Here is an 18,511-nt window from a genome sequence, read left to right as displayed (position 1 = left end):
TTCTCCGCTCCCACTTGTTTTTTTTAATTGGGAAACCAAGGTGTACACAAGAAAAGCCTGCATAAACTGGATGCAGAGACACAGCTGCTGGCTACTACACTTACTCCACAACACACGTGTGCACGAGATCTTTTTGGCTAAAAGATGGAAGAGTGAGACATTTTCCCGGGTGGATGGCGGAGTGAAGCGCAGGCTAGGAAGGCTCACAGACAGCTAGAGGAGAGGTACCACTAAGCGGTCACCACGCTGGGGGCAGTTAGCTTGTGCTCGAACTTGGCTGTGGCGGTGCCCGATGCTCTTTTGGCTTCCTCCTCCTCCTCTTCTGTCTGGAGAGGCAGCTCAGCGCAGACTCGCCATTCCTGGGGGCCACCACAAGCTGAGGTGGCCTGCCAGACTGTGTGGGGTACCTGGTCTTCAGGTTCTCCTGGAAGATTGGCTGGGAGAGCAGATGGCGTAGCTCCTGCTTCAGGATCTTCATCTGCTTCTGTCGCCGACGCTCTTCCTGCTGGTCGGCTTTTCCTCCTTGAGACACACAAATATAACATCATGTTTATGCAGAAACACTTTCTTTAGACTAACATAAGCTGTGGTGCTTTAAGTTGAGAACCAGAAGCAAAAGTTCTGTTTAGGAGGGATGCGATGGGCCACCGTGCATCACTGTTCAGGGCCAGTAAAGACAGAAAGTCCTCAATTTACAGAGAAGGCAACTCGGGCTTAGGAGTCACATCACTGGTGCAGAGGAAACCGTCAGAGATCGGAGCTCACATCTGACTGAAGTCTGCTGCTCTACCACTGCAGCTACACACTACCACCTCAAGTATGGCAACCAAACACTCCTCAGAAGAGAGTAAACACTTCTCTGCAGCCTGATTCTTCAGTACCTCCCCAACCAATGCTGTAACTGCACACTGAGGTGGACGAAGCCCAAGTCCCCACCCAAGCAAGCCTGGTGTCAAGAAGGAAAGCCAGGGACTCACAGCTCTGTTTGAGCCCTAGGCCAGAGCCTCAAGGAGGAACGCACTGTTGGCAAACTCCTGGCTCCCACACCGAGCAGCAGTCTGCCTCTCAACTTGATGGCTGGGCAGAGAAGCCAACACCCCAGCTGAGCTGAGCTGCTCTGTGGAAGGAGCACAACCGCTGTCATGAGCCCCAGATGTAGTTCCCAGCTTCCCTACGCAAGGCCGTACAGCCTGGTCCCTTCCTCGGCTTCTGGCCCAAAGACAGAAGAGGGCTTAGGTAATGCCTGGTGACAGAGCTGTTCTAATGTACAGATTCCTTCTCTTTGGGAGCCTTCCCCTGCATGTAAAAGAACACAGTTCCCACTCGATTCATGCCAAGAGGCTGGGTGTTAAGGGAGATATGGAGGTGCTTTGCTGCCTTGGAAGGCAGGTGCAGTACTAACTACAACGATAAATAATGACTTAACAGTTCCCTGGACCTGTTTTTTGAGCACACCTGTACCCAGTTTGCCCCCTTTACTTAAGCTAGGAGACCTGTCTTATAGAAGAAGAAAGAGGCATACAAAGAGGCTAACAACACAGTAAGAGATCAGGCTGCATGAACAAGGACATCCTGCTTGTGTCTGCTCCTGGTCAGAGACTCCAGGGGCTGTCCATATGAGACAGAATCAGACACATAGGAAAGGTCGAGGGCAGGCCCACACGGGATGAGTAGGCATGAGACAAGAAAAGGGCACACTGCTGTTTCTCATGGGTCACAGAAGTGACGATGGTTCCAACCACGTGCAAGTTAAGAGAAATCCAGTGCTGTGCTGAAGGCAGCCTCCCATTCCCACCAGCCTGGGCGCACCTTTGTACATGTCTTCTTCCAGCTCGATCTCGAGGGCTGCCGCCGCCTGCTCAATCCAGGAGTTGTGCAGACAAGCCTGGAAGTTCCGGTACTCAGCCTTTTCAATCTGCCGGGCTAGACGGATCCGCTCCTGAGGGGACATGAGCACAAAATTCCCATCTGACAGAGGGCCCAGGCCTCTCAGCAAGCGGAGCTTCACTGAAACTGTCCTAAACTGCTCTGTGAGCAGTGAGACTAACTCAGATCCCACTGAAACCCTTTGCCTGGGCTCCTGCCAACACCTGGTCATCATTACCCACACAACCACGAAAGCCTGCTTGTACCTCACAGAGGACTGTCCCAGGCTGCCAACTTAAGGGTGGCCAGACTGAACTAGTCTCCCCAGGCGTCACATTTGGTCTCCCCAATTCTTCTCATGGCTTTGGGGTCAGAATGCAGTGATATAATGCCCCCTCACCTGACATGGGAGATCACGTGCAGTGAGGATAACAAGCCATGAACACGGGGTGCTCCCAGGCTCAATAGGAATTCTGTGTTCCTTCCCACCAGCCCCATCACAAATCCTCACACGACCAACATACCTTCCATGCCAGGTGGCCACAGGCCCTCCAACTGCCCCTTGTTTCTACTTCCTCAATGGCTGAAACTCCAACCCTTGTTCTGAAAGATGAAAGTTCTCCCCACATCAGAACCACATGCCTGCTAGCCTCAGGGCTCCATGGAAACCTCACTGTGCTGTGGGCCTAGACACACACTGGTGAGCCTCTGGGGAAAATATCCTCTATTAGTCTGCTACACTAATAGAGGTGTGACCCAGGGCACACCTTCACAGTGAATAGAGATAGAGAAAGCAAGCCTTACTGTCTCTGCTACAGGAGTACACCAGACCTTCAGCATCTACCTTGCTGTGCACAGCTCTCTGACAGATGTCGATATGGCTGTGTTCACTGCACCGTCTAGTTGGAGTGGAAGCAGTGGAGACTTCAAGATCAGACACCAAAGTGGACAGGGGGAGAAAATGTAGCACGAATTCTAATTGGTCTTCAATAATAAGAACCCCGAGTCAGATAAAGGGGTAAATGCTGAAAGATCAGAGAAGCGGAGCAGCCAGCCCCCAGTTCTTAACCTCTACCGAATCCTCAGACTGAATGGGTGATCCTGTCTCCAGGAATCCTCAGACTGAGACTGAATGCTATGCCTCCTGTCTCTTCCCGCTTTATATCCCTCTATCCACCCAGCTGTATCCCTTCCTGTCTCCACCTTCCTAGTGCTAGGATTAAAGGTGTGAGCCATCACTGCCTGGCTCTGTTTCTCTTTAAGACTGATTCTATCTTGTGTAACCCAGGCTGGCCTTGAAGTCACAGAGATCTGTCTTGCCTCTGCCTCCCAAGTGCTGGGATTAAAGATATGTACCACCACTGCCTGGCCTCTATGGCTAACTAGTGGCTAGCTCCAAACTCTGATCTTCAGGCAAGCTTTATTTGTTAAAGCACAGAAAAATATCACCACAACCCTTTTCCCTTTTCTGCCTTTCTCCCAGCCTTTTTACAAAAGCCACCATCCAGCCATCAGCAGAACCACTTCTCAGTTCTCTAGGGTAAGGCTTCTGGTCTCAGAGCAAGGTGCTCTGTGCGGGGCGGGGGGGTGGTGGTGGTGTAACCGCTTTACCTTGACCACATCCATGTACTTCGACTGCACTGGGAACAGTGGGATGTCCTCATCTTTCTTCAGAGTTTTGTAAATCTTCTTGAAGTTCATCACATCCTCGGGCCCAATCAGCATCAAGCTGAGACCTTCACTGGTAGCACGGGCAGTCCGACCACTCCGGTGGATATAAATCTCTGAGGTGCGGGGCACCTGCCAAAGCAGCAAGGAGGGTCAGCGCACAGACACTGCCCAACAGTGTTCTTTCCCTCAGAGCCACACCCCCCAAACTGGCTCTGCTCTCCGAGGGACAGAAACCTCTCCAGCACTGTGGATCAACATAGCCCTACTTCCAGAAACTCAGACTGTCCCTAAGTTGACAGTCCACCCACCAGGCTCCCATAGCCTCCACACTGGGTCAGCTCTTCACAATCAACCTGGGTGTCTCCCCTACTCGCCACCCCCACGCCCTTGTAACCAATGCCATCTAGTCTACTTCAGTCTCAGCTTTGCAATGTCCCAACTCAGCACGGGTGACTGAGTGACTGCCCGAGGCCAACCAGCCACAGAACACTCTGTATGTGTGGTGTGAATGGAAGCCATGTGCCATTTCCAGTGTACTTTCTGCTTCCCATCTGCAGCTGAGCTCTCCGGTCCTGCTCCACCCGCCTCCACCTGTTAGCTCTCCTCCCTCATTGTGGACTTATCACTGTGGAACCATAAGCCATTAGCCATAAATAAACCCTTTCTTCTAAATTGCCTTGGTCACACTGTTTTATCACAGCAATAGAAATGTAATGTCGGCCCGGCAGTGGTAGCACATGCCTTCACCTTTATTCCCAGCACTGGAGAGCAGAGGCAGGCAGATCTCTGTGCCAGCCTGGTCTACAAAGAAAATTCCAGGACAGTCAGAGCTACAGAGAAAAACCCTGTTTGGAAAAATAAACAAAATAAGAAAATAAAATGAAGGTAAAATTATCCTAGTCATATGAAATACTTGATCATTACTCACATATTGTAAAGCAGGAAACTAAAATACAAAGTGATCTACTCACTTCCCCTAATTACCCAACTAAATGAATGTGGGAGCCAGGACTCAAAGACCTGCGAAGCCCAGGTCAACCTATGGCAGGTACACTGTCCACAGACAGCCTGGCAAGAGTATTCGCGCCCTGCCTCCCTGCCTCCTGGGGCGACCACCACTAATGAAGTGCAGTGGCTCAGTGTCCACTACAGACTGCTTACCATGTTCTAGCAATGAGGCCTGCCACCCTTCATGTTACAGAATGAAGAGCCAACTCCTGACCGTGACACTCTAGGCTTCAGCCACCCGCTCCTAGCTGACTCTGCTGGCCACAAGTATTCACCTACTCACATCCCAACAAGGTCCTCCTCTCACTCACTCTCAGTAGTGACCCTGTGTTAGGTTTTCTCAAGTTGATATAAGTTAAGTCATCTGGGAAGAGGGAACTTCAACTAAGGAAACACTGCAATCAGATCAACTGGCCTATGGACAAGTCTGTGGGGCATTTTATTGATTAATGATTGATGTGAGCACCCCCCACAGGTGGCCTTGGTTATATAAGCAAGCAATCTGAGAAAACCAGGAGGAAAACAAGCCAGCGAGCAGCACTCCATGGCCGTCAGCTCCAGTTCCTGCCCCAGGCCCCTGCCCTGCCCTGCCCTGCCCTCCCCTCACTGTGGGCTGTAAACTGTAAAGCGAAACAAATCCTCTCCTCCCCAGGATGCTTTTGGATCATGGTGTTTATCATGGCAGCAGAACCCTAACTAAGGCATTCCCCTAACACAGCTACCCACACAGCCCTTTTCTCCCCACACACCCCAACCTCTCCATCCTGGAACGGCACCATCTTCTGGAAAGCACACAACAGCTCTCAAACTGTGTTACATGTGATAATTTCCCATCTTATGTTATAGTGGTGGCCATATCTCACTTATCCACTATGGGATGCAGTACTTCTTGGGGCTGGGACTATGTTGTGTGGTCCTGGAATCGTCTACAAGCAACCCAGTACCTGTTCCAGAAATGTGCTAATCTGAAATTGGTACTCACAAAATATTTTTCAAAGCAAAAAAAAATAATAATAATAAAAAAACCTGCTGTGGAACAATCTTTTTTGTACACTGTAAATATGTATTATTCTCACTGGTTAATAAAGAGCTGACTGGCCAATAGTTGGGTAGGTAGAGGTTACACGAGAAGCAAGATGAGCATTCTGCGCTGAGAAAAGGTACTGCCAAGTGGTAGAATGTAGATAAGAAATGTAGTAGCAAACTACAAGTTGCTAGTGCTAGTTTAGTAACAAGCCTAAGTTATCAGCTGAGCATTTATAATTAAGTCTCTGTGTAACTGGGGAACCAGTGGTCCTAACAAAAACCCTGCTTACAAAAACTGTCCTAAGAGATGGCAGGCTTTCCACACTGTGGGGATGCTTCACTATCCAGTCAGTTCCAACAACTAACGGCAGGTGTGCTTGTTGCTGCCAGCTTACAGGTAACAGCACGAAAATGAATGGTGCCAAAGTCCTCGCCAAAGCTATCAACCCTGAGGCCTCGGAGTGGTGTTCTATTCCTGGCAGGACCTGGAGCCCATGCTCCCAGCTACAACTACCTGCTGCTGTTCCAGAACATGTAGTCAGTGTTTCCAATTGAGCAGCCCAAGATCTTTACATATGCCTTCCTAACCCAGCAACACACTACCCTGCCATCCACAAAATGAGAAAACCGAGGGTGGAGACCAAAGAATTTGATGAAGGTCACACAGCTGGGATTTAGCCAAGGGAGGCCATTTAACACACTGCTGTGAGGGTCTTATATAAAACCCCAAACAACCCAGGCTACTGCTAATGCTAACTGTCGCTCTCCACAAACTGATGGTAAGACCCTACTGTTGAAGACAACACCCACATAACTCACTAAACATGAAGAAGCTGAGCTGATGCCTACCTAGAATTGTCATCCCTATGGGCTAGTGAGCGCTTATGCAGACTAGCGTTCACAAACACAAACCCTTAAGTGTGGTACACAAACCACACTTAAGGGCAGGCCCCATGACTAGAAGTAGATGGCCAACACAAAATGAACTCAATGGTATTTTTGGAGGGTTTTTGTCTCATAATGCTTTGTCTGGGCTTTTTTTTTCTTTACAGGTCTTTTGTTTATATATCATGGTTTGTGATTTTGTGTTTTTGTGGGATTTGTCTGTGGGAGTGTATGTGTCTCTGCATCTGTATGTGTTTCTTATGCTTTATCTCTGGCTCCTTTTTTCTGTTTGTTATTGTCCTATTCTGTTTTTGTTTTGTTGCCCATTTTGTACTGAGAAAGAGAAAGAAAACGTATAGATGTGTGGGAGTGGGAAGATGGGGAGGATCTGGGATGACTTAGGGGAGGGAACCAGGATTAGAATATACTATATGAGAAAAATATACTATATGAAAAAAATCTATTTTCAATAAAAATTAAAATTATAAAAACAAAAACGCTGCTGTGGTCTGCCCCCACCAAAACTCCTGCTGCAGCTTAACTCCAGCATAACAAGGGCAGCAGTGCTGGGGGCCTAGCAGGAAGTGTTTGCAGATGGCTTGGAAAGAGGAATGGAGTGAGTTCTTGCTCTCGGGGCAGACTGGTTACCAAGAGATGTCACCCAATGCTGTCTCCTTCGTGTTGGCCGTCCCACCTGTACTGCACACTCCTCCACCTCAAGGCTCCCAGCAGAAGCAGAGAGGAGCGGAGCAGAGCAGACGCTGGTAGCAGGCCGCCCTTGAACTCCCCAGCCCCCAGAATCAACAGGCACACCCTCTTTACAAATTACCCAGCCTTAGGTATTCTGTAAGTAACAAAAGCACACTAAGACAAACACTCAGCCAGGCCACTGGAAGGTAAGGGGGTGGGAGGGACTGACACTTTAATCTGTAGATATAAGTGGCCTAAAGAGAAAGGTTACTTGATAGGATGCTGCTATCAAAAGCTGTTTCAAAAGCAGTCACAATGGGCACTAGATGCTAATGGGAACATGCTGCAGGGAAATACTCCTCCCCTCTGCTCCAACCTTTGCTTTAACATTTTCCCATTCACTGTAAGGAGCAGGATGGCGGGGAGGGGCTTTCATGCTAAGAGCCATACCTGGTAATGGATGACATGTTGAACTTTAGGAATATCCAGACCCCGAGCTGCCACATCTGTTGCCAAGAGAACACAGCTGTAATGGAAACAAACAACAACAACAACAAAAATAAGTAACAATTATTAGTCAGCTTAGCACCCACTAAGCACTCCACACTACAGCCCCACAAGGGAATACTATCACCTCCCTTACCTCCTAATACCTTCTCACTTACTCTCTCCCATACTGACAGGTTACCTCACTCTTCCCTAGACAGTCAACCTATACTCTGGTCCACAGACAGAGGGACAAACATGAGGAGGTGTGGTGTAGGCTCTGGGGTTTGATAGATCCCTCTGAGACCCAGCCCTGTCACTTCTACGCTGTGAAAACTTGGGCAGCTGGTAGACTTTTCTAGACCTCACTCTGTTATCTACAAAGTGAGAAGAGCGATGACAACAAGCAGTGGTAGGGGCTCGTGATTATCCAAGGTCACACTGGGCAGTAGTTCCAATACTTTCCCTTCACCGTTGCTAGTCACTCTATTCTGCTAGCAATCCCATCAGCACCTGTTACCCTAAGTATGAGACAACGAAGCACAGGGACACTGACTAAGTTGACCAGCAAGGAAGTGAAGGGTCCGGGATTTGCTGTCAGATACTCTGGTTAAGGTCTCTGCTTTTAATCACAATGCATTCTGCCACTTCTCAGGGGTGTTAGAAGTGACTGGATGCCCAGGACTTCATCTGTAGTCTAACTACTTACTGGAAGACTCTGAGAACATTAATAGCAAACAAACACAATGAATGTGTGACACTGCCAAATACAGAAATAAAATTAAGGAAAAGAAGGATGAAGAAGAAAAAAAGAGGGCTAGCCTGTCTTCTGCTCCTAAGGAACTTCTGACGGGGCGGGGTGCCCAGTTCCCTGGGCCCCTGGGTACAGTGGCTCATGGCTCAAAGCCAGGCCTCTGGAGACAGGCTTCACTTACTCTTCCAGACGGGCAAACTGCTCCAGGTTTCTAAGCCTCTGTTTCTGGTGCATGCAGGCATGCAGAGTCAGCGGCATGATGTCCAGGACCTTGAGGAGCCCAGAGAGGCGTTTGATGCAGGAGATGCTATTGGCAAACACCAGGCTGCGGCCTGGGTACTGCATGAGGAAATAGTAGAGATACAAGTCTTTCTCATCTGTCTCACAGTGGATCTTGGTCTCTGTCAGGGTCTCCACTGTACCCTCGTTCCTCGTGAGGTCAATAACTTTTGGCTTGCCCCGCAAGCCAATCTTCTGCATAAGAAGGTCAAGTTTGGCGGTTTTATCTATTTTCTTCACATGCTTCTTATGAAGGATTCGAGCAGGAGCTTGGTGTACCAGGGTCAGTGTGGCAGAAAAAACAAGAGTTTGTCGATTGGGGTTGTACTGGGAGTCATTTAACATCTCTAGAAGCTGGGAGAGCTCAGCAAAATGGCCTTTCTCAACCATTCGATCAGCCTCATCTATCACAAGGCACCTGCAGACCAGACAGGCCACATCATTGGTTAGTGCAACTGCAGGGAAGAAAAACCTCTACATGATATCCCACTCCCACCCCAGTCACACACTCTCATTCACACATACATACAAGCACCCTACCATCGCCATTAGGGCATCGGCCAACTTCTCTCGTGCATGCTTGGTTTGCAAGGATAGGGCCTGGGTGGCCATAGTATTTTGTGATAGTGAAAAAGCACTGCCCATGCCTTCCTGCACACATCACACACCTCAGGCTCACTTGAGAGGGTAAGAGAAGGGAGAGGGGCCGCCTCTCACCTGAGCTGCCGAAGGTTGCTTAAATGAGGATGTTTTTCTTTAACTAACTCCCAGAGTCGACCAGGGGTGGCGATCACAATCTCTGGATGGCGATTCAGCATCCTCTGCTGCTTTTGTGTGGACATTCCACCAACTAAAATTGCTGTCTTAATCCCTATGGGACAGAAAACAGACAGACATTGCTACTCCACCTGGCTGCCATCCTTTGGACTAGCACATGGTCGCCAGCACAGCTCTCTGTGCCATGGAGTGCTGAAAGTCAGTCTGGCTTGACTCCTAGAGGTCTTAGCAGACAGCCTGTAGCTTGTGGTCTGGACCCTGTCTACTTTGCCATTTTCTTCTAATCCCAAGAGAAAAGTCTGGATTTGACCCCGTCAGACTTAGCTGCACAGCTCTGACCACGAGCAGTGGTGCACTACAGTGCTGGGCAGGATGTTTATGTGACATTCCCTCCCATTAGAGTGAATGTCTTCTGGGGCCTGAGTTGCTGTCTCTCAGGAAGAGGGCTGCTTCCGGGCTAAGGGATAGGGGTGAACACACAGGGTAACACAGCTGAGGTGCTCGGCAAGTGCCTTGCACTTGAGTGAGAACTCAGCCATGCAATGTGGCTTGCACTAGGATAAAGACTGTAGTGTGGAAACCCTTCCCAAAAGGTAGAGAATTAAGTTTTTACCTCAAGGCAATCAGCAAATTTGTTATTAAAAGGTTAGGTTTCTATAAACATTTTAGATATCTGGTCCCCTTAAGGAAATTCAGCAATTCTAAAGGACTTAATTCCAGCAAATAAGAAAGCTCTCCTAGAGGACAGGAGCCACAGCTCTCACTGCTGTCACCTGACATCTGGAAACACTTATTCAGTGGAACTAAATCTCACCTGTAAACCTGGCCACAGCATCAATGTGTTGTCTGACCTGGATGGCCAGCTCTCGAGTAGGCGTCAGGACGAGTCCCAGCAGGGGGCGCCGTGGGTGTAAGTTATAGACAGCAACATGGTTACACAGCTCCTGTCTTAACTTCCCAGGCTGCTCTTCATCAAGCTTTTCTCTTCCATCCTCATTTTGCTTGGGGATAAGCTTGTCCTCAACCAAGGAAGAAGGTCCTTCACCAGCATCATCATCATCATCACGGGAGAGCAGTGCCCGGGCTGACGCAGAGGCACTAGTCTCGGGTTCGGCCTTCGCCCCAGCCTCACTGGGCTGCGCTTCATTCTCAGTTCTGGCCTCATCAAGCAACACTCCAGACTCAGTCCCAACCGTGCGAGGTGACCCCAGATCAGCAGCGGCTCCTACCCTGCTCTCCCTCCGTGGTATCCCAGTGCTATGCGGGATAGGTGGAACCTTCATCTTATGCCACTGCAGCACTGCATGAATCATCGGGATGGCAAACGCAAGAGTTTTCCCGCTTCCTTAGGAGTAAAGCAAACACAACAGGAATCCACGATGCAGCACATCACTGTCTGAAGCTCCCGCCTTTGCATTGAAATAAGGGACCCTGAAAGCACTAAGGGTCAGTGTGACCTATCCAAAGCATCAACACTCTACACAGGCTCCTGAAGAGCATGGCAGCCGGGTATGTGGCATAAAACAAGGAAAGGCACAGCATGCTGGCTCTAGACCTGATGTCACCAGTGACAATGAGCAAACACCCCAGTGATGAAACCATAAAAGAAAGGTGAGTGTGTTTTATTGCGGAAAAACCTGTGCATCACTTCAACCTTCTTCAGAGAAAGAATGCAATCAATAGTTCTTTCAGGAATCCTAACCAGTTTGTCTCTAGGCCTGTGTGTTTAAAACTGACCTGTGAAGGCATATGGAGCCCACATCATCCTAGAGGTCAAAAAAGACACTACAACCTGAAAATCTGAAGCACAGCTTTTCTCTTTAGTTGTCATTTTACTTTCTGCATCAGCTATTCATGGTCAATTACGGCCCCAAAAGTATTAAACTGACAAGTCCATAAATAAGCATTTCATAAACTTCAAGCTGCTTATCATTCCAAGTAGTACGGGGAACTCTCACACTGTCTGGCTCCATCTACACAAGTCTTCCTTCTGTCCAGTGTATTCACAGCGTAAATGTTACCCACCTGCTTGCTATCAGACTGGGTGCCCCTGCTCGCTGTCCTAGCACCTGAGACGTGCTCTCCCAGAGCAGCTCAGTCACGCTAAAGGGAAGCTGTAAGGTGTTCTCTGATCTAAAGCTGTAAAGTTTCATCTTAGGGGGAAAAAAGTCATGACTTGGTCACTAAGATTCTTACTACAGTAAGAATGAATATTCCTTCCATGAAACTGTGAAGAAATTAATGTTAGTTTTGCTGTTATACATCAATCTGCAGAAAGTATGACCACAGCATATAAATGCTCAAGACATAAAAGGCGTTCAATCTATGTAAATGTGCAGAAAGTACAGACAGCTCAGCAGCATCTCGTCTGTGTTTGGGGATCTACTAGGAGAGCTGAAAGGTACCCTTCCCAGATACTAAAGGTGAAAAGCAAGAATGTCCCGGGGCCGGGGGGGGGGGGGGGGGGGGGGATCGATCATGGTCTCTAGAAGAAAAAAAGGCCTAATCCGGAACTCTCACGGGCTGGTGAGATGGTTCAATGGATAAAGACACTTGCCACTAAGCCTGTCGATCTGTGACTGATCCCAAGACCCACATGGGGGAGGAGCGAACCTGCTCCCACAAGCTGTCTTAGGACCTCCACACACGGGCCTTGGCTTGCGCAAACCTATATATAAATGCACATGCATATAGAAATGTTTTTGAAAACTTAAAAAAAGAGAAAAAACTTTTGTGAACAGTTTCAAGTAAAAAAATAATCACAGCAAAGAAGCAAAAGCTTAGAACAAACAAAAAAACTTCAAAAGTTTAAGAAAAACTACACTTTCATCAAAGACAAAGAATACCGAAATATATCACGGCAGCATCTGTAACTAACAGTCTAGGAAAAATAAAACTGACAATTCAGAACTACCCAGAAAACAAAGACAAAACAAAGGCCGCATTAGCTTATAAAGCTGAGCCAATTCGCTGGCAGACAGAGCTGTTACAAAGAACGCTAAAAGCTTCTGTGCAGAAGAAAGGATGGTGGTCATGAGAATCTCCATCTACACAGGGAATGAAGTCATCAGAAATTACAGAAACAGAAAAAAACTGTTACTTTTTAAACCTCTTTTAAAAAATAACTGCTTACAGCAAAACAGTTAAAGCATAGTTCTGATTTAAAACATACAACAAAAGTACAAAGGAGGGAGATATGGAAATACGCCCTTGAGGCTTTTGTATCACACACAAGGCACTGTATCACTTGAAGGCAAACTATGGTAAATATATGTGCACAAACCGTAACAGACTGTGAACCCTAAGGCAAACACTGAAAGACACCACAAAGGCCTGTGGCCAGCAAAACAAGAAAGGAGACAGAGCAATGAATGTGTATTTGGTCTCATTCCCAGTTCCTGGCACAGAATTTCTGGAAACAACTGTAACCTCTCAATAGGAGCATCCTGTGTTCTAATAGTTCATCTCCACGTTCCGTTCCTGGCCTCAGGAGTAACAGGGTCTTATGTAAACTGAGATAACTGTAAACTGAGACTAACTGCACCTAGAAAACTTCAGGACGCAGCTGGTGGCCACAGGCTGGACCTCTCATGCACATCCCTGAGCGCACCAGAGAGGACTGAAGACCAATGTCCATCTCCAATGACCAAGGCTTTAACAGATCACGTCTACATAATGGAAGGAAGCTCTATAAGAACACTGCAAAGGATGGGATTTGAAGAGCTCTCCCGGATGGAGAACTCATAAAGGCTGGTATGCCCAGACGGACAAATGGAAGCCCTCTGTCCTCAACATTTTGTCGATCTCTCTCCAATCGAGCTGTTCCCGAGTTACACCCTTTAAGCCAGTGCATATGTCTCCCTGGGTTCTGGGGGCTTTTTATTTTAGTAAAGTATTAAACCAAGGAGGCTACAATACACTCCTTCATTTGAACAAATCAGGAACGGGCCCAATAATAAAACAGGCTTGTGCAACTAACTGGACCCAGGCTTGCTAGGGAAGGACTCTAACTCCAAGTAGTCAGAGCTGACCTGCAGAAAAGGGCACATGGCAAAAGTAGAGAGATGAAGTACTTGGTTTGGTAAAACCCCACAGCACCTGTTTTCTGTTGTCTTGTTTTGAAATGAAGGTCTATGCAGCTCTGGCTGGCTTGGAACTTGCTCTGTAGACCAGGCTGAACCCACAGACCTTCCTGCTTCTTAAAGGCACGTACCATCAGTTTCTGTTTGTTCCTAAAAACATCCTAAATACAAGCTGAGGATCCCCAAAAATCTGAATTCCCAAATACTAAAAAATTTTAAACATTCTGAGTTGCCAACATGGCCTACAGGCTATATGTTTAAGGAGTGTATGAAATATAAGTGAAGTTCATACATAGTCTGGATCCTATTCCTAAGATATTCCACTATGTAGATGCAAATATTAATTTAAAAAATCCAAATCTAAAAGAGTATCTCAAATATTTCAAATAAATATTTAATCTGTAATATCACCAAAAAATTCAATCAATCTCAAGTAAGGTAACAAACAACAAAGAACATCTTGGACAACTAGGGAAAAGTCAGAACGGACTTAAACGCAGCTGTTTTCCATAACCACATGAAGTACAGATGGCCTAAATACACACAAGAAACGCATATTACACAGAAAAGCAGTTTGTCAAACTAAATCTACAGAACAGTATGGGAAGGACAGACCATGCTACCATCAGAACGAAGCCAAGGAACAGCGGCAGATGAACGCAGACGTCACAAAAAGCCACCTACAGGATACAGATGGTTGCTCTGTCATGGAAAAGAGTCAGCTAACCTAGTGAACTGACAAGAATGTCTTAATATATAAAACATTTATGAGCCTGGTAACAGACCATCAGCTACATGAAACAGAAAACTGGATAGAATTTTAAGTTGAAAACTATCATACAGGGAAAAAAATGAATTAAAACAAAAAACTAATGTTTTAAAAATTTAAATCTGCATTTAAAAACCTCCTAAAAACGGAAGAGCAAGCACAGATGAATTTTAACAAATATTTAAGGGTGAAAAAGACATCAATTATTTAAAACTCTTTCAGATAACTGACAACAGAACACTTCACAAGCTATCGAGACCAATGTTACTATCAGCTCTAACACCAGACAAGAACATTACAATAAAACTAGAGATGCATATTCTCATTTCATGTTCACACTTGACCAAATCCAATATATAAACAGCACTTTGTGATCGAGTTCACTGTTTCTCAGGAATGTTTGGTTTCCATTCCTGAAAACCAATATAATTTACCATTATCAACAGAATAAAAACAAAATCCCACAAACCTAAATACATGCACAAAGAACATTTGCAAAAAATAAATAAATAAAAATCTAACATCCATTCTTGATCTAAAAAACTCTACAGTAGGACTGTAAGAGAAGCCTTTCAGCCTGGCGGCAAGGCCTTAGGTGGTGCTGTCACCCCCATCTCACACGCTCTACAGAGATAAAGCAAGGGTACCAAAGTCAGCAGGGGCAGATTTCAGCCCAGAGCTGGATGCTTTCTCAACACAGCTTTTGTGGTCATGTTCTTAACATTGCCCTCCTCCAGTTTTCCAGCCTATGAGCAACCAAAGCCTGGATCTACGCACTCTCCTGCCCAGGACAGAAAGAACAGCCCTTACCTGTCTCAGCAGCTCCAAGGATGTCCAGCTTGTCCCGGATGGCAGGGGCCAAGGTCAGAGCCTGGATCGGGGTGGGTGCAGAGAAGCCTAGAAAGCTGAGTGCTCGGAGAACGGCCTTGGGCACAAACAGGTCCCTCCAGGCGGACACGTCTGCCTTCTGGTCGTGCGCTTCAGACATCCACGTCTTTGCTTTCTTGGGCACTTTAGAGGCGGTGCTCTGGGAAAGATCTAATTTCTTTTTCCCTTTGTTTTTCTTCTTTTTTGGAACAGCCTGTGCCAGGCTTCCCGAAGCTGCTTCCCCTACCTTTTGATCCAAACAAACAGTCTCTGGCTCAGAATCTTTGACTTCATCCTGGGCAGTACTTCCTCTGGCAGCCACTAACACATCTTTCTGTTTCTTCAGCTTGGTCTTTTTTTGGGGGGAGCTAGACTCTTCTTCTTCATCCTCCTCCTCCTCCTCTTCCGAAACAGCCTGGGCCTTTCTCTTCTTGGGCTCCTCGTTTGAGAAGAAACCAGAGGGGTTTTTGGCAGGGGAGACTAAACGGTAATCTGTCAGTTCCTCAAAGCACACCAAGTCATCCATCTGTCCATCCGCAAACAGATTTGGGTCGATCTTCACCTGCTTCCACTTCCCCACCACTTTGATGCCCTTTGTCTGAAACGCACCACGGCTCGGTGGCTTTGGCCTTGATTTGGTCTCCTTTATCTTCATGGTTGCTGAAACGAAAAATGTTCTTTTAGGTTAGCGACTGTGAAGCATGGGTTCTATGGCAACACACATGTTCCGACGAACCTAAAACATACTCGACCCTGCAAACAATCGAGAACCCAAAGATGCTTTAACATACAGAGAGCAGATTCTCCCAGCCAGAAAATGAGGCACACCCACAGAATAGGGAGTTGGGCTCGGAGCGGATGGAACACAGGCGATATAGTAACGTGAGCTAACTCGAGTCAGGATCCCAGCCCCCACACTTAACTGTATGCAACCTTCAACAATACTACCGATCTTCTCAGAATTTAGTGTTTTAATCCTGTTAAAAAGAGAGGGCCAAGCTAATATCTACTTTCACGCTATACACAAATAGTTGGAATGACAACAGAGGTGACAGAATAATGCCTGACCTACTGAGGCCATGTTTAAGATGGAGTAAGGATTGGAGATGGATTTTCATTTCCGGCTTTAGGGGATAGAGTGTGCCGAGCTCTTTTCCCTATTAGAACAAGGCAATGCCATCTCCACCCCATGCAGCTTTTCTAATTACATTTTAAGTGATTGAGCGCTAGCAGGGGTTGTAGCTCAGAGTGTTAGCCTAGTATGAATGAAGCCCTAGGTTCCACCCCCAGCACTGCGTAAAACCATGCTTAGTGGGTATCAAGCCTTCCAGGAGTTCAAAGCCAGCCACGGCCACACGAGACCATGTCTTTAAAAAGGGTCATGGGTTATGTGAGACTCATCTGAGTCGAAGTGGCTCCACAGTGATCCTCTTTAAATAAGAAAGAACAGAATTTGTGGGAGCAAAAAGGTAAAACTCGATTCATATCTGGATTCAACACTTGCCACCTCGGAGTCTTTGATAAACCCCTCTGTGGCTCAGTTTCCTCATCTACTATTTAAGAATAATGAGGTATTGAACCCACTGGGTCGTCATTTGAATACGACATGGTGACGCACGTCAAAACCCGCTTAGCATGGCGCCTGTTGTTGAGTGCAGCACACTGACTCGCAGGCAAGGCTCATGCAGCGGTCCCAGACACCGACTTCACAACGACCCCACCGCACCTCGGCCCCACCTCGACGAACCGAAGGGAATGTCACTAAAAATGGGACCTGGGAAGTGCCCTGCACCGCCTTCAAGAGGTCCTCAGGCATTGCGGTCGCACGAGACCTTCAAGGGAGGTTCCTGGGCCTGGATGCGTGGTTACCGGCCTCAGGCTTGGGCCGCCCGGAAACCACGCCTGAGGGTGCACCCGTGACCCTCTATGCTTTGGGGACACCGGGAGCCGGCAGCGGAGGAGCCACGCGCACCGCACTCACCAGGATAATCACCGCCAGACTTCTCTCCAGCACCGAGACGTCTGCGCCAACCTGACCCGGAACTGCAGCAGCAGCGTCTGAAACTGCAGTTCCGGGGCGGGACTTCACGCACGCGTGCACGCTGCAGAAGGAAGTACCGCCTCCATGCGGAAGCAGCTGTCTGATTGGCACTGTTCAGGACGTGGGCGGGAAGGAAGAGGCTTGGCTGTGGTACTCCGCTTGGCCCTCGCTCTCTGCGTATTTTATCATTTAGGCTGCGTCTCGGAGCTCTTTCACGGACGCTAGGGAGCGCAAGAGATCGCATAACCTAGTTTGGGTGCAGTACTTACTGTTAGTCTTGAAGGTTTTCTTACCAGACCTACAACATTAAGCCTGTACTGAAAATGCTGGGTTCTGCAGTTCCGTAGTGACTTCCTACTGCACAGGGCTGATGAAGATAGAGAGACCAGTCTCGAACGCAAGTTTTAGACCTTGGTACAATAGACTGTAGCATTAATGAAATATAATTAACAAACTTCCTTAGGAAATACTAGGATGCATAGGAAGAAGAAAACAGAATAGGATTCAGACATGGGGGCAGTGCCTTTAATCAATCCCAACACTCGGGAGGCAGAGGCAGGGGGATCTTGGAACTCAAAGCCAGCCTGGTCCACAGAGCAGAGTTCCTAGATAGCCAGGGCTACACAGAGAAACCTTGTCTCAAAACAAAACAAAACAACAACAACCAAAACCAACAAACGAATGAGAAAGGAAGGAAAGGAAAGAAATGTAAGGAATGATACTGGCTCAGAACACCCCAAGACCAAGTTGTCATTACAAAGATTTATTTACCCCAGAGTGACTATGGGCAGGAAATAAGAGACAAAAATAGGAGACAGAAGACTAGGAAGAAGGGGAAGAAAAATGGGAGAGGAGGAGGGATATTTGGGGAGAGGAGATTGCTTCTAGATAGAGGAAACAGAATTGGTCCAGAAGCAAAATGCAGTTTATACAGGTAAAAGAGGGAATCCCAAGTTAGGATGAAGTTACATATTTAACTTTAATTGGGCATGTTAATTAGGTGAGTCAAAGGGGGCTTTTGATTGGTGGACTTCAACACTGAAAGCTGGACCTTGTTGGTCAGCCTCAGGAGGAGGAAGTGGCCTAATAAGGGATCTTGATAGTTAGCTTTAGAAATGTAATCTGTTTTTTGTTTGATTTAAATCAAGACAGAGGTGTTGTGAGTGCAGCAGGTCCCCTGGCAGGTGGGTCCAAACCAATACAGGTGAAAGAATACTCTGTGCAGACAGAGTTTGTGTGTGGAGTTTATTGAGATAAAGGGAAGAAGGAGGGGGAAAAGAGAGAGAGAAGGGGAGGTGGGGAGAGGGAGA

General features: G+C 47.3%; 1 protein-coding gene across 1 annotated transcript; it reads right to left on the bottom strand.

Moving 5' to 3' along the window:
• Ddx24 (DEAD-box helicase 24) lies at positions 1-17,222 on the bottom strand. The gene is made up of 9 exons (XM_075948311.1): positions 17,142-17,222; positions 15,104-15,820; positions 10,257-10,787; positions 9,383-9,536; positions 8,568-9,083; positions 7,597-7,672; positions 3,478-3,666; positions 1,810-1,939; positions 1-522 (listed from the first exon to the last, which is right to left on the bottom strand). Exons 2-9 carry the CDS (start codon positions 15,813-15,815, stop codon positions 257-259), a joined length of 2,574 nt encoding a protein of 857 aa, XP_075804426.1. The 5' UTR covers positions 15,816-15,820; positions 17,142-17,222; the 3' UTR covers positions 1-256.
• Between the last annotated feature and the right edge of the window lie 1,289 nt (positions 17,223-18,511).

This window comes from Microtus pennsylvanicus, chromosome 14, assembly GCF_037038515.1.
Source record: "Microtus pennsylvanicus isolate mMicPen1 chromosome 14, mMicPen1.hap1, whole genome shotgun sequence".
Classification (NCBI taxonomy): domain Eukaryota; kingdom Metazoa; phylum Chordata; class Mammalia; order Rodentia; family Cricetidae; genus Microtus; species Microtus pennsylvanicus.
Note: the sequence above shows the minus strand (reverse complement) of the source record. Positions and strands in the feature narration are given on the sequence as shown.